This window comes from Nicotiana tabacum, chromosome 1 (genome assembly GCF_000715075.1).
Source record: "Nicotiana tabacum cultivar K326 chromosome 1, ASM71507v2, whole genome shotgun sequence".
Lineage (NCBI taxonomy): Eukaryota > Viridiplantae > Streptophyta > Magnoliopsida > Solanales > Solanaceae > Nicotiana > Nicotiana tabacum.
In genome coordinates this window covers 3,104,877-3,115,433 of record NC_134080.1, presented here as the reverse complement: position 1 = coordinate 3,115,433, position 10,557 = coordinate 3,104,877, and the positions used below count along the sequence as shown (strand labels likewise).

The following is a 10,557-nucleotide window of genomic DNA, read 5'->3' as shown; positions in this document are numbered from 1 at the left end:
TGTTTGAATAGTTATTATGTATAGTTTTATAATATAACGTATGGTATTATATAGTATTGTATTGTATTATTTTGACGTATATACTATTTGGATATATTGTTAATCATGGTTTCATAATATTATGTACCAACAATATTAAAAAATAAACTTATAATATAATAATAAAAAAGTAATTATAATCAAAACATATATGGTATAACGAGGTGCTCTATAAAATACGGTTTATCCAAAACGAAAACAGGTTGTCACAGTCAGTTTCACAAAACATCGTCGAAACCTTCTTCCTCATAAACAAAAAGTTCAAAGAGCTCAAATTTCTGCAACCCTAATGGAATTTGAGAGAGACGAAGTTTCCAATCAACACTCAAAGCGGAGCACACGCACAAAACGTGCTCAATCGCCATCAAATTCCGCCTCCAATCGACACCCAAAGGGGAGAAAACGCACAAAACGAGCTCAATTTCCATCAAATTCAATTCAAGATTCAAACTTGACAATCCCTGCTCTTCCACCAGAACTCATCACTGAAATCCTCTCAAGGCTTCCAGTCAAATCTCTCTTGAAATTCAGGTCTGTTTCAAAATCTTGGGTTGCTATAATCTCTAGCCCTGAATTTATCAAGACCCATCTCAGCTTATCAGCTAATAAAAACAAGGAAGACACGCACCATATGCTTATATTAGGTCTTAGTGGACCTAAATGGAAATTTAAAGATTGTCCTCTTAGTTCTTTATTTTGCGACTCTGTTGTTAACGAGGCTTTTGACTTGGTTTATCCCATTAAAAATGCTAGTAAAGATATCAGTATTGTGGGTTCTTGCAACGGATTGATTTTGCTTGCCCACTATTCAGAATATTCGTTACTATGGAATCCAGCAATTAGAAAGTGCAAGAAATTGCCTGATTTAAGACCTAGATTGAAGAAAAATAACTATGCCGTGTATGGTTTTGGACATGATGAGTTCCATGATGATTATAAGGTAATGGGTGTTTTTAATAATTATGGCGGTTCAGATTACGTTGAGGTCAAAATGTATAGTCTAAAGAGTGATTCTTGGACTAGTGTTGATTATTGTGGGGAGATATTAAATGCTTCAGGATCTTCTCAAAAAATGAAATTAAATAATTCAGGTTTGTTTGTGAATGGGAAGCTTCATTGGGATACTATTACTTCTGGTCCAGTTGTGCGTACGGGCAAGAACATCATTTCTTTTGATTTAGCTAATGAGAAATGGGAAAAGTTGGAGAAGCCCTCCGGCGTTGGAAAGAATGAATTGTGTGTGGGAATGTTGGGAAGTGATCTTTCTATCTTTTGTGATTATGAAGAAACTTATTTAGGTGCTTGGGTTATGAAGGAGTATGGGGTTAAAGAATCTTGGGTAAAGATGTTTACTATCGAGTATCCAAAAGGTCAATATTTGTATCCACCCTTTTTCATGTCAAGTAAAGGTGAAATATTGGTGGTGTTTGGATCAACTTTCATGATATACAGTTCAAAAGATCACTCGGTCAGATACACATATGTTACTAACTCTGGTGATTGTTCTCTTAATGAAATCTACATTGAAAGCTTAGTTTGTCCTTTTTCTACTGAAGGGAGAGAGAACGCAACAAAAGAACGGGAAAAGCTCAGATCAAAACAATCGAGTAACAAATAACTTGTAAGAGTACTGTCCAAATTCTCTTTTTTATTTCAAATGTAGAACAAGACGCGTATGTGAAGTATGTCTTTAAACCATATTGCTTCTGGACTAGTTTTGGGCTGCTAATCGCTAGATGTATATTTTCTTCAAGACTAACTTCTCATTCTTTTACTTTTTTGGTCAATAAAGGATAAATATTTTTTCACCTTGACAGTAACATTGACATAACCAAGATGCATTGCAAGGATAAAGCATTTTAGGAAGCTAATTTTAGTTGCTTTTATTTGGTTTGTGGGGGAGGGGGGGGGGGGGACAAAGTAACAAGCATATAAGAGAAGAAGAGTTTCGGATGAACTTCATTTAGGAGGTTCCTACCTATTCTAAGGTAGCGTATATTGAAATTAAAAGTTAAAACATTAAGGTGCACTGGTCCACCCCGTGAAAGATCAAAATGCTTGTTTAGTGTCATCCAACACCGCTTTGTCAGAAAATTTTACTAAATACACATAAATAGTATGGAGAAAATAAATCATGAAATAAAAATGACACCACTTGACCGAGGGAGCTTCTTGGGCCACTGGTGAAACGTCTCAAATTTCATGCCAAGCATTTCTTTTCATGTTTCTTTTGCTAAAAGGTTATTAGTTAATAGAATCGAACTCTTTCTACTCCTCCAGAGTAGGGGTAAGAGTCTGCGCACACACTACCCTCCCCAGACCCTAATTGTGGGATTCTATTAGGTTGTGGTTGTTGTTGTAGAATTGAACCCTTGACCTTCTCTAATATAAAAAAACTAGACTAAATCATTTAGCCAAGGCCAATAATAAAAACAAAAGTGATAATAAATTATATAATGTTATTACAGTGATTTATTTAATGATGCAAGATCAAGAATGCTAAAAATCCAAGAATTTCAAGAAATTGAAGAAGTCCAAGAATCCATTCAAGATTAGGAATTCTTTTCCTTAAAGATTGGATTTCTTATTTCTTGTTTCCTATTAATTTAATTTTTATTTTAGTAGGATTATATTTGTAGTTCTAGTCAAACTAGGATTGTTAGTTGGTATCCCATTCCTACTAGAATTCTTTTTTCTATTTTAGTTGGGATAGGTTTTCTTAGCCTTATTCTTATTCTAGTTTAATAAGGATTAATTTTCATTAACCTTACCAATTTTACTCATTGTAAGACCTATTTAAAGGGCTTAATATGCTGAAAATAAACATTGGTGATTAGTTTTTCTAAGCTTTTGTTTCAAAAATGTGATTGATCTGTTATTTCATTCTTCTTCCTTTATTCAACACTTCTTGCAATCTTGCGGGATTGAGGAATGTGCGGTGAGGCTTCTTTCCATCTTACATTCTTCTAGCGTGAGTTTGAAGAACGCTTTCGCTAGTTTTGTCAAAAACTTTAGAAGGGTGCTTTTGTTTTTCTCTCTTCTTTGTACTTGAGGTGCAAAACCTTGAAAGTACATCAATTTGGTATCAGAGCCCAAGTTTCAGGTCCGAATTCTTGATTTGCTACCTTGTTCATCGTGTCACCAAACAAGAAAATACCAAGTTCGGGATCCTCTTCAATGGATCTTCAATTAAAGTTCATAAATTAATAAGTAGAATCCTTGAACGAGAAAATAAAGAAATTAAAGTTCAACTAGATGGCTTGAAGGAATCAATGGAGAATCTGACTAAATTAGTTAAATGCTTGGTGAATCAAAATCAGCCACGATATCCGCCACAAAACCGACAACCTCCATTGCCGCCACCACTACCGAGACGCAATATACCAGTGCTACCACGACATCTTCCACTTTGAGATCCACCAATTCAACCGTGTAGAGCATGACATAATGAGCAAGCGGAAGAATTTATAGCTGACCAGGGCATAAAAATACCAATGCACCATGCCCAATATGATAATTGTTCAGATAATCAAGGGACTGAAGAGGACAAAACTGATGAAGACCAATATCAAAGAAACGAAGACCAAGCATTGGATCCAAAACTTGAGGAATTACCACCAAAGTTTTAGGACGATCCATTGGATTACCCAACTATGTGTGTCATTGACTTTCCACCTTTTAGAGGTGCTCAACACAATATTGACTTGATTGTTGACTCTATCAATGCAAATAAGACAACATATTGTGTTAATTCTAAAGTCCACAGAAATATGCTAGAACAAGAGGAAAAATTACCTATAAAGGAGTGGATAATGGAGAGTTTGAGGTATATTGGAGAAACGAGATATCTTCACCTCATAAATATATATGGCTGTCGTCAAAGTGATTGTTGGTTTACAAGCATAGCAATTGATGCAGTCTCAAGAAGAGTGTTGATCTCTATGCTTAATTCAAAGCTAGAAATGGAGTTGGCTAAGTTCCAAGTAGTGCTAACATCAATAACTTCATATCGTAAGTTGAAGCTTGAGAGTCAATGTTGAAAGATTACATGGAGAAGACGTGGTATAAAGTTGAAACATAGAAAGTCAGATTTAGTTCGACCATATGCTAAGTTTGCTTACAACGTGAAGAAGCTCTACGATAAACTAGCAAAATGTAACTTAAAACTTGGTGAGCATTGGTCCCCATTTTTTTTTTCCACCTTGGGTCTCCATTATAGCAAATCTTGTGCCGTTTATGGAAGCTGTTAGACTCGAGGGCGAGTCTTTTTCAACTAGGGGAGAATGATGCAAGATCAAGAATGCTAAAAATCCAAGAATTTCAAGAAATTGAAGACGTCTAAGAATCTATTCAAGATTAGGATTTCTTTTCCTTAAAGATTGGGATTCCTTATTTCTTGTTTCCTAGTAATTTAATTTTTGTTTTAGTAGGGTTATATTTGTAGTTTTAGTCAAACTAGGATTGTTAGTTGGTATCTCATTCCTACTAGAATTCTTTTTCCTATTATAGTTCGGATAGGTTTTCTTTGCCTTATTCTTATTCTAGTATAATTAGGATTAATTTTCCTTTACCTTACCAATTTTACTCATTGTAAGGCCTATTTAAAGGGCTTAATATGCTGAAAATAAATATTGGTGATTAGTTTTTCTAAGCTTTTGCTTAAAAAACGTGATTAATCTTTTATTTCATTCTTCTTCCTTTATTCAACACTTCTTGCAATTTTGCGAGATTGAGGAACGTGTGGGTGAGGTTTATTTCCATCTTACATTCTTCTAATGTGAGTTTGAAGAACGCTTTCGCTAGTTTTGTGAATAACTTTAGCGGGGTGCTTTTGTTTTTCTCTCTTCTTTGTACTTGAGAGGTGCAAAACCTTGAAAGTACATCATTTAATCATTCATGTCTATAAATGTCGACACTGCTTATCTCTATTTGTTATGCTATCAACTATGTGTTGTGATATTTTGGAATTTTGACTTAAGTGACTGTAGCCAAGCAATACAAGCAAGGGATTAGCTAATCCTTGTAGGAAAAAAATGTGAAGAATTTTGACAGACCTGCATTCACTTATACCGTGGTTCTATTTGTTGATTTGCATCTGTTGTGAGCCGTTCAATTAAGGAAGCAAGAGAGAGAAGCCAAAGGGTGTATGTGTGGGGGAAATACTTGCTAGTTGTATCTATTGGAACCGGAGAGGGTCGTGATTTCTATTTAAAGCTCCAACTCTAAATCAGCTAAGTACTCCTTTTGGGCAGCATAATATGATCATGTGATTGGCATGAGTACTGCTTGTGACTTTTCTTAACTTCAGTCCTTTTGATACTTATAATAGATAGCATATACCACTTGAAGTGGCATTGTCTAGATATCAGATAAGTTAACTATGGGATATTTGTTTTTGTTCATTGCTTTGAAGCACTTTGGTCATGTCCCAGATGCAGCTGGTATTGATACAGCGAGTTTTGTTTGCTACATGTTGAATGCAGACCGTGCGCGAGGACAGCCCTGCATTTGGTGCTTCTATATTGCGGTGTTTCTACTCGTCGTAGGCATTGTGATGTATCAGTGAGATGCTTTGTTAATTGTTACTTATATACTAATGAACTTTCAGGATGTGAAAGCTATCCCTTGAGGTTGACCTGCTCAAGAAGTTATATGTATATTTTGTGAACTGGAAGTTATATTCCATCTGCTACTTCTTATTGAGTGCTTTTTTTTTTTTTAATTTCAAACGTAGAACAAGACGCGTATGTGAAGGATATCTGTAAACCATATTGCTTCTGGACTAGTTTTGGGCTGCTAATCACTAGATGTATATTTTCTGCAGGACTAACTTCTCATTTTTTTACTTTTTTTGGGCAACAAAGGATTAATCTTTTTTCACTTTGACAGTAACATTGACATAACCAAGATGCATTGCAAGGATAAAGCATTTTAGGAAGCTAATTTTAGTTGCTTTGATCATTTGGGGGTGGGGGTACAAAAGAACAAGCATATAGGAGAAAAACAATTTCGGATGAACTTCGTTTAAGAGGGTCCTATCTATTCTAAGGTAGTGAGTGCAAGCTTTTGTCATCTTTGTTATTTGGATGAGAACTATTCCTACTATAAATTCTTTTATCCTGTTTCTAAACAGAGTGACAAATTGTATTATAGTTTTACTCTTTCTTAGAATTCGTATACATGTTGTTCCATCTTTCAAAAGGTTAAAAGTTAAAATATTTAGGTGCAACGGTTGTGTTTCACCCCGTGAGAGATCAAAAATCATATGTGGCCCCCTAAACTTGTCCGGATTTTCCTCTCAAACACCTTATCTAAGATTTGTTTCAATTGAACACTTATGCTACTCAAAATTTATACGGCCTATTAGACACTTTTGAAAGCCAGCAGAAAAATAAAGAGAGTGTAATATGTAACGAAATGGTGGTACCTTGAGCTCCCATAGTAGTACATTGATGTTAAAGTGTTAAAGTGCTAAGTCAGGATGAAATTTCAGCATTTATAGTTTAGTCCTACTTTGTATGTTATTTTCATTAGTTACCCTACTAGCTAGTTCATGCTATTATACTCTGTTAGGGCTCATTGTGAACATATCTTGAATGAAAAATTGATTTTCATTTTCTCTGTTTTTTTTTTATTTTCTTTCTTTTTAATTCTTGCTTTACATTTTCATGGCGATTCCAACATGGGAATCGCTACAATTGGTATCAGAGCTGACAATCCTCGGCTGTTCATTGGTGTTAATGGTAGAGTCCGGTGGAGGTCCAAATCAATTGGAGCAACAGATTCAAGCCTTTATGGAAAGATCGGATAGAAAACTACAGCATATGGAAAAATGGTATCAAAATCGTTTCCGGACCTTCGATAGGTCAGAAAACCAGTATAACCTTCAATGGTCGGAGTGTGAGCAACGGGTTTCCTCTGACCCGTGTGCATATCATCAATATCCTGGTGCAAATCCAAGTTTTTATCGAGAATCCTGTGGTGATTTCATTGGTGGATTCGCTAACCCAACAAATGGAGGATGGAATTATCTCGATTCACCCACAAGTGCTTAATCTTACCAAATTCCATGAGCTTATCAGATTGATAATACCAATCCAGGTTTCTATTTCGTTCAGTTCGGTGATGGTTCGATGGTGTCAATGACTGGCACTGAGCTAGAGAACTTGCTTAACTCTAGCTATGGGTATTTTGAGAACAAAATGTCGGAAGTAGATTATCCATGTGTTGAGCCTCCGTTCGTTTTGACTAAAGCCGAAGCTGGAGATATTGAAGACGAAAGAGTCGCTCTTTCAAGGATTGAATTAGATTCAAGTATCAAAAAGATGGAGAACTGGGTCAAATATGTACCCATGGAAATCAAAGGTGAAAATGCAGACAAGGTGTTTGCTGAAATTTTTAACGACCTTGAATCATTTTCCACTGTTTCCAAGAGCATCCCAGACTCAAATGTTTTGAAACCAAGTGACGGAGATGAGGATACACAAGCGAAAATGTAGTCGAGTTGAAAGATGAAAACAAAATCTCGGATATTCCTTATTCAGATGCATCTTTTGAGGTTGAAGATGAGCTAACGGGAACCCAGAAATTGAGGAGGACCGAGTGTTTGACAAAAGTCCTCTGAAGGATGATACAAAGTTAGAGCCAAATGAGGAAAAAGTGTTTGACAAAAGTCCTCTAAAGGAGGAAGCGGGGGCTTAAGATGACAAGCAATCATTAGTAGCTGGAACCTCACCCACACATCCGATCTTGTTCTCGCTGAAAATGGTTCCCGATTGTATCGCATTAAATTTTGAAGGGGTTGCATATCCAGATATTGCTGTCAAAGTTGTTGCGGATAATTATATAACCTCTGGTAATGTTGCCAAAATCACTTATCCTTTATTTGGAGGATGATGCTGACATTGACGGCACTAGTGAGTGGGAGAAGATTCACCAGCTTTTCACAGCCTTTGTTACGAAAGGACTTAATCTTTCTATTCCACAACTCCAAGTCCCTTTTTTAGATTTTGCCTCTGCGGGCATTTGAGGGCTGCGGCCTCATAGGAGAGTTGATGAGCAATTTGTTCGTGAATGATGATGGGAAGTGTGACACTGAAGATTGTTCCAGATTCCTGGTAATATCACCCTTCTTGAACTACAGTTACAGTGATGTCAAGTTGGAAGGGGTTAATAATTTGAAATAGTTAGATGTCAAGTTGAGTCCTATGGATGAGTTTAAGGCTGATTTGATACCTAACGAATGTAATACTTTTCACGGATTGACCTGCTACATGCAAAAATTTACTAGAGTTGGAACTGCTGTTGGAGACACTCTCAGGTTTCATAGTTACAATGATCCATATGAGGGAGCATATTTGACTGATAAGATGTGGCTCCAAGATAATTTCAGCACTCATATCTTTTGGTTTGAAACTCAGCAAAGTCTAAAAGTTAGTAAGTTTCCCCTAGTTTTGTTGGAGATTATTTTGACTGATACACATATGTATATCAAAATGAGCTGGCTAGACAAAGGGAGCAGGATGTTCAACAAGATGATTGGTAGGAACCTTCTTACTGCGCTTGTGTCTCCTGTACCACTTGTTGCTTCGTATAATAGTCTTATGATGTGCATGAGGGTTTTTGGATCACTTGTACCTTGGACTGACATATATGTGAAGCCACACGTAATAGAGCATGTTGAGGCTCTTTTACTTGTTTTTAGTTGTGCTGGTATAACTGATCCTTGGTGGATGATTCCAGGATTAGTAAGTGGAGATTATATGGTGAAATATCGAGCTATGTACTTTAAATATTGCAGAATTCCGGGTATTCACGAAATGACACGGTTGGCATGTATAGAGAAGGCCAAGGTTGCTGATTTGATTGCTTTTGTTGCGTCTACAAGTTCCAATGAAGAAGGTTGTTATATTGATGCGTCTGGATCCCATTGTGTTCATGTCTTTAGAGCTCTTGGCCTTTCCAGCACTATTGGATTGATTTGTGATCTGCCTAGTGAGTTGCTAGCGTTGCTTCTAAATTTACAGAAGATTGCAAGTTTTATCCAGCATATAGAATGGTAAGTTTGAGCTCAATGATTCTTCACTTCATTATGATATGTTTCTGATAGAAGCGTTATCTTTTCTTGGTTCCAGTTGTATTTTAGACTTTCAACACTTTGAGGGTGGAGTGTATAGACTGATTCTGAACCAAAATGCATTTATCCCTATCGTTGGTAGTAGATACATGTTAATAGATGATGAAATCTTATTCCTTTTGCATCAATTCTTTCTGGTGGTAGTGAGGTGGACCATCCAAAGAAGTGCAATGAAGTAGTAAGGATTGTGGTTGTCATTCAATTAGTTAGGCTCTTAAGTTTACTGCACCATGACGGACATAGAGGGGATTGGTTGTTTATTTTGATTGTGGTTCTTTGGTTTCATTTGGTATCGGTTAATGAAATGCTAGGCCAAGACTTTCTACTGGTGTTTCTAGCTTTTGCTAACTTGACTAAAACCTTGAAGCAGATGATGATTTTACATGGGCTGAATATGAGGTTTCACACTGTTAACAAATCCCAACCTTGAGGACAAGGTTGCTATAAGGGGATGGAATGTAACGAAATGGTGGTACCTTGAGCTCCCAAAGTAGTACATTGATGTTGAAGTGTTAAAAGAAGTGCCAAGTTAGGATGAAGTTTCAGTATTTATAGTTTAGTCCTACTTTTTGTGTTATTTTTATTAGTTACCTTACTAACTAGTTCACGCTTTTATACTCTGTTAGGGCTCATTGTGAACATATCTTGAATGAAAAATTGATTATCATTTTCTCTGTTATTTTTTTCCTTTCTTTCTTTTTAATTCTTGTTTTCCATGTTCATGTCGATTCCAACATGGGAATCGCTACATAATACACTTTTCGATGACGTGGCAAAGTAACGAATTAATAGAGGACATGTGGCACTTGGGGTCCAAATTGATGATTAAGAAATAAATTGTAAAGAAAAACTATTTTCTGAAACGCCCCCACCACCTATCCAACCCTCCCTCTCCCTTTCTTCTTCTTACTAAACAAGCCAGTCATCGTCCCATCAGGGGCGAAGCTACACTCAACAAAGGGTGGTCAATTGACCATCATTCGTCCGAAAATTATAGTGCATATATAGGTAAAATATTAAATTTTAAAGGTATATAACATATATTTGAACACCCTCTAGCGAAGATTTTTTTTTACTTCTTTGAAGTTTAAACACCCTTTACAATATTTTTGGCTTCGTCGCTGCGTCCCACCTCCCTTTTCTAAATCTCACGTTTGTTTTTGGTGTTTAGAGCTGACTATTTTGTGGTTTGTAGTCTAATTTTTGTTGGTTGTAAATTGTAGATCTATTACCCAACAAAATTTGCTAGCCACCTTGTCGCCCCCTCCAGCCGTCGTCGACCCCCTACACCTTATGTTTTTTAGTTGTTAGATCTGATTATTTTGTGGTTGTAGATCTAATTTTTTCTGGTAGAAGAGAGGGAGGGAAAAGAAAGAGAGTGG

At 36.4% G+C, this 10,557-nt stretch overlaps 1 protein-coding gene across 6 annotated transcripts; it reads left to right on the top strand.

Moving 5' to 3' along the window:
- The first annotated feature begins 230 nt into the window (after positions 1-230).
- On the top strand, positions 231-9,851 carry LOC107824897 (F-box/kelch-repeat protein At3g23880). Of its 6 annotated transcripts, XR_012698032.1 has the most exons (3): positions 231-1,660; positions 5,523-9,097; positions 9,546-9,851. XR_012698032.1 is itself a non-coding variant. In XM_075228074.1 (2 exons), exon 1 carries the CDS (start codon positions 329-331, stop codon positions 1,655-1,657), a length of 1,329 nt encoding a protein of 442 aa, XP_075084175.1. In that variant the 5' UTR covers positions 231-328; the 3' UTR covers positions 1,658-1,660; positions 6,787-9,851. The 6 variants fall into 6 exon arrangements, 5 of the variants coding, with proteins under 5 accessions (XP_075084175.1, XP_075084107.1, XP_075084240.1 ...); XM_075228074.1 differs by having other exon boundaries at positions 6,787-9,851; XM_075228006.1 differs by having other exon boundaries at positions 5,523-9,851.
- Positions 9,852-10,557: the final 706 nt, after the last annotated feature.

What these genes read in the sequence shown, in the direction of transcription:
- LOC107824897 (XM_075228074.1), top strand. Translation starts at nt 329, where the DNA reads ATGGAATTTGAGAGAGACGAAGTTTCCAATCAACACTCAAAGCGGAGC.